Source organism: Myotis brandtii, unplaced genomic scaffold, assembly GCF_000412655.1.
Source record: "Myotis brandtii unplaced genomic scaffold, ASM41265v1 scaffold1026, whole genome shotgun sequence".
Lineage (NCBI taxonomy): Eukaryota > Metazoa > Chordata > Mammalia > Chiroptera > Vespertilionidae > Myotis > Myotis brandtii.
Window position 1 is genome coordinate 317,069 of NW_005353435.1, and position 5,452 is coordinate 322,520.

The following is a 5,452-nucleotide window of genomic DNA, read 5'->3' on the forward strand; positions in this document are numbered from 1 at the left end:
CTGGGCAGCTGGCACAGTGAGTGGGGAGGCTGGGGGGCTCGGACCCGGGGCCTCGACGGGCCCTCGGATGATCTCCTCGTGAGGTTGTGAGGAGGTCACTTCTTAAATTCTGTAGCATTTGCTGGTGTGTTTGCTTCCTTATAATATGATAAAATCCCCAGAGTGGACACTGTAAAAAAGTTAAGCAATACAGGTCTATCCATTTTGAAGAAAACTTGAAAACCTGTATTAAACCTGTTTTTTAAATCCTCACTCAAAGATATGTTAGAGAGAGAGAGAGAGAGAGAGAGAGAAACATCGATCAGTTGCAGTTGCCTCCTGTACGTGCCCCAAATGGGAATCCAACCCACAACCCAGCTATATGCCCTGCACGCCCCCTGCTGGGGATGGAGCCGCAACCCGGGCATGTGCCCTGACCGGGAATCGAACCCTGACCTCCTGGTTCATAGGTTGACGCTCAATCACTGAGCCACACCAGCCGGGCCTTTTCCACTTTAAAACGTGTGCCTTCCCAGGCAGCGTCTGATCTTCAGAGAGAACCTTTCACTAGTGGGGACTCATCCGGGTCTGGTCCCCGGTTTGGAGTTAGGAGAGTGCAGATTACAGGGGAGCAAGCCCGTCTCCCCCAGTGCGATCGGAAGGCCTCCCCCCGCACCTCCAGGTGGAGCTGTTACAGCCCCGGCCTCCGGGGCAGGTATTTTTAGCTTTTCGATGCTCCAGCCTTGAACCTGTTCAGGATCTTTGCTCTCCGGAGATCAAGATCCTAATCTAACCTCAGAGACAGATACCTCGCCAGCGGGTTCCGGGCGATTCATGCCAGGACTCGTGTGCGTTTCCTGCGAAGTCACTGAGGCGGGTGCATCAGGTTGGAGACGTGAAAGCAAAGCCGGGCAGGCAGGTGGTTCCGCCCGGCGTGCAGGGTCTCGGCTTACGTTGCTGGGGGGTTTCAGGATAAAACCTCTTCAGTGGCCGTTCGGGCGCACGGTTCCCGGGCCAGTAACCAGTGACACCAAAAGGACAGGGTGCCCTTCCCTCCCTGACCACGGGCACCTGGCCCCCGGCCTCCGTCAGTGCCACCCAGTCCTGCGGTGAGAGTTTCAGAAGAAGTTTAAACGTCAAAGGCCAGTTCGTGCAGACAAAGGGAGACCGACCCGGGACCTGCCCTGCAGGCAGAATGCTGTCCCTTCTCCTCCTCGCCTGTTGCTAAGGGACACGCAGTGCGTCTCCCTGCCTTTCAAAGTGGCTGCACCCCAGATGGATAGATTTGTGGTGATCAGCTTAGGCGACTCCAAGACGCTTTTAAACTCCCCGGTTAGAGAGACGAAAGCAGGCGCTGGTCCTGGTGAGCTCGGGGGAGGCACCCAGCGAAGCCTGCCCCGGGAGAAAGCTCCCTGAGGTGCTCGTCTGTGCGAGGCTCAGTGCAGGCCCCTGCACCAGGTCTCTGCTGCTGACCTCTGAGCGAGTCTGGAGGTCGGACATTTCTGCAGGCCCCTGATTGCCCAGCTGTGTCTTTGGGGAGGGCGGGAGATCTTTGACAAGAAGTTGCCTCGGCCCCTCGACGGGGCGGGCATGCCCCGAGCTGCGATCTGCCTGACTCTGGGTTTGTTTCGTTTAGACGAGTTCTGGTTCTCCGACGGGTCCCTGTCGGATAAGTCCAAGTGCGCAGACCCCGGCCTGATGCCCCTCCCGGACGCGGGCACGGGGCTGGACTGGTCCCACCTCGTGGACGCTGCTCGGGCGTTTGAAGGTAAGGACTCGCGGCCTCCGGGGCGGCAACTTGGGGACCGCCTCTGTTCCCGGGGGGTCTGGGCTAACGTTGTGGATGCTCACACATCTGTGAGGACGGAACTGAGCGGGAGGAGCTGGCGCTGTGGCTAACGACCCCTCCTCGGAGAGCCCGGGTCACTTAGATGGGCACAGGGTCCCGCCCCGCGTCCCAGGTCAGGCACCGGCTGTGACTGGGCAGGTTCGTTTTCCTCTTTGACCTCCATTTCCTTACCCATTGGGTTGAGATCGGGACCCAGAAGTCCAGCTTCACCCTGAGCAGACGTGCCTCCCCCACAGATCAGCCTCACTGAGGCCACACGCCTCGGCGTTCCTATACCTTGTTTCTGAGCGCAAGGCCATGGGGAGAGGCCTAAGTAAGGAAAATAGAAGCTAAACTCAAGCACAAAGCTCCAACCATTTGGAAAATTTTAAAGGTTACTGTAAGTTTTCAGTGTTACTGTAACATACGGGGCTGTGAAGGCTGAGCCCCTTGCACAAATTTCATGCATCTGGCCTCTAGTTTCTAATAAAAAGATTTGAGAGATACCTTCAAAGCTTAACAAAGAAATCTACTCTATTCCAAATAGCTCCATAATAATTAATAGGAAAACAGGATAAATCCAGAAACCAAAGGTATCATTTGAGACGACGTCCTGTAATTGTGTACTGGAATCCTTGACGTTAAAGCAAGCAAAGAAGAAAGGAGTACATTTTGGAGGTTAAATAAATATGTATGGATATGCTTCCATATCTAGAACATAGAAAACCACTGGTCTAGGTGCGTGCACGCGCAGTCAACAGAAGAAAAATGAGTAACTCCTCGAGAAACGTTCAACCACACGTGTCCGTGTCCGCGCTCAGGAGCCGCCAGCTCACACCTTTCGAACATTGAAATGATTCAGCTGCTCCGGGAAGCTATGAAGAATGCCCGCCGCCCGTGTCGTTACAAAGATTACAAAATGATTCATGTTTCGGTTCAGGCAAGAAGACAAAAAATGTACCCACCCTTTGACCAGAAACCTAATTAATTCCTGAAAACTTGCTTACTGGAAATTATGCAAAAGAAGAAAAAAAAAACAGCTTCCAGTAGAGAAATACTGCACAGCATCATTACAATGTGATGAATAAGTGAGTACATGACCACACTCTACCATGGGAGCTACCGTCTAAAGGCTAAGGCCGCCTTCCAGGTCTAAGAGGGAAGGTGCGTCCCCTGCCCTGCCCTGCGCTCCTCCCGTGGGGCCCGGGCCTCCTGGCCCCGTGTCCTGTGAGCAGAACTATCCACGTAAGCAGTTCACGTCTGTTTTATGCTCGCGGTTCTTTTGTCTGGTGGGGGCGAGACATGGCCCTTTGCCCGTCCAAACTCCTAAATGCAACCGGCGGACTGTGTCCCACGATGCAGTCATCACCCGTCACCCTCCGGGAGCCCATTGGTTTTTGTCGGGTGGACACATGTAAGGTGTGAAGGATGTGAAGTCCTGCTCAGTGAGGTCACAAGAGGACGTAGGTGTGTCCTTGAGCATCGGTTGAAGGGATGAGCTGTTTTGAATGAAAACAGGCTTGAAAGGTGCAGTTACAAGCTGGAGGTGGGAGAGGGGTCTCGGGTCCCTGGGGCGAGAGTGACAAGTTGTTCAGCGCACTCCTCCCGCGGGTCCAGGCTCGCCTTGCCTGCTCCCCGCAGCGCCCGAGCCCCGCTGGGTCCGGGAACAATCTGCGGCAACTGCTTCGCCACCTCGGCTCTCGGTGGCTGTGGAATTGCCTGCTGACTGTGTGTGTGGTGTGTGTGTGTATGTGTAGTGTGTGTATCGTGTGATGTGTGTGTGTGGGTGTAGTGTGTGTGTATGTGTAGTGTGGTGTAGTGTGTGTGTGTGTGTAGTGTGTGTGTAAGTATAGTGTGGTGTGTGTATGTGTAGTGTGTGTAGTGTGTATGCATGTGTTTGTGTGGTGTGTGTGGGTGTAGTGTGTGTGTATGTGTAGTGTGGTGTAGTGTGTGTGTGGTGTGTGTGTGTATATGTTTGTGTGGTGTGTGTGGGTGTAGTGTGTGTGTATGTGTAGTGTGTGTGCATATGTTTGTGTGGTGTGTGTGGGTGTAGTGTGTGTGTATGTGTAGTGTGGTGTAGTGTGTGTGTGTGTGTAGTGTGTGTGTAAGTAGTGTGGTGTGTGTATGTGTATGTGTGGTGTGTGTGCATGTGTAGTGTGTGTGTATGTGTAGTGTGTGTGGATGTGTAGTGTGTGTAGTGTGTGTGCATGTGTTTGTGTGGTGTGTGTGTGTGTATGTGTAGTGTGTGTGTATGTGTAGTGTGGTGTAGTGTGGGTGTGTGTGTGTATATGTTTGTGTGTGTAGTGTGTGGTGTGTGTGGTGTGTGTTTGTGTAGTGTGTGTGTATGTGTGGTGTGTGTAGTGTGTGTAGCGTATGGTGTGTGTATAGTGTGGGCATAGTGTGTGTGTGTGGTGTGGGCAGTTGTCTCTGGACCCTACGAGCTGTCTAGGGGACTCCGTCCACCCACGCCTCTCTCTCCTCACAGTTTTGTCTGTGCCATTTGGTTCCGTGTCAGTCATTGCTTCGTTCCTGAGTGTTTCCCGGCGCGGAAGTCAGCTGTGGGGGTGCAGCCTCCGCTGGGAGCTGCGCTGGGATGAGCTACTTCACAGAGCGGCTCGGTGCCTGTGCCCAGTCAGGTCACATTCTGTTTGCTTTCAACCTCCCCAGCCTTTCAGACCCAAAGGGGAGCCTCCCTGTGAGGCTGGTGGCCGGCCGAGCTCTGGCTCCGGCTCCCGCAGCCCCGCTCTCCTGGGGGAGGTATGGTGGCGCCAGAGCCAGTCTGTTCATGGCAGGGACGTGGCTCTTGTGTAAATGAAGGTGAACACAGATGAAGTCAGCGAAGACATCGTCACTCGGATGTTTAGGCTGGACCATCAGCCTCACGTACGAGAAAGACGCCAAGCGACTTACCACAGCGTTGCGTAGCATACAGGTCCGCGATGGAACTCTCTACGAGGGAGGAAACACCGTATCTGGTTTTGACATCTTTTTTCTTAGTGTGAACCGTGCCCTTATTCGGGCCATGACAGAGCGGAGGGTCATCTTGGACGTTAGGCAGCCAGACCCTGCCCACCCCCACGTGCCCGCCCGCCTCTGCTGGCGCTCCTGTCCCGTGTGGAAGTGGGCAGTGCCCTCATGATGCCGTTAATCCAGACCCCATCACAATTTATTTCATCCTGGGCACAAGCCCGCCTGGGACCAGCATGGTCCGGGGAAGTCTGGTCACAGGATGCGGTCACCTCCTAGAAGACGGGAAGTGTTGGCTGCAGGACAGCTGCGCGCCTGCCCCAGGTGTGACGCGGGAAGCGGATGCGAGGCTGGAGGCCTGCGAGACCCGTCCCTCCTTCCTCTCAGCACAGCTCCCGGGAGGCCCGGCCTCCATGGGCGCCCCCAACCCCATCTCCCTCCTGTGCCCCTGGCGGCCTCCGCCTCCACCATCCTTCCCAATTAGCGGGAAGTGAAGTGCGTGCCCCCGCATAAGCCAGGCAGGCAGGTAGCTCATTAGAAGACGCGTCCCGCAGCCAGAGAGAGAAGTGGGATCAATTAAGCACAGAGCCCACCCGACGGGGACCCCGGTGCCATTTCTCAGCCATTAATCACATCCTGAAAACGCCGCCGCCGCCGCCTCCCACACCTGCCGTGTCC

At 55.2% G+C, this 5,452-nt stretch overlaps 1 protein-coding gene across 1 annotated transcript in view; it reads left to right on the top strand.

Annotated features, from left to right (window-relative positions):
* Positions 1 to 5,452, top strand: part of SIPA1L2 (signal-induced proliferation-associated 1 like 2) — a 64,656-nt gene that overhangs the window by 54,262 nt on the left and 4,942 nt on the right. Inside the window, 1 exon segment of the mRNA XM_014535922.1 lies at positions 1,616 to 1,747. Within this exon segment, the coding sequence (XP_014391408.1) occupies positions 1,616 to 1,747 (132 nt within the window).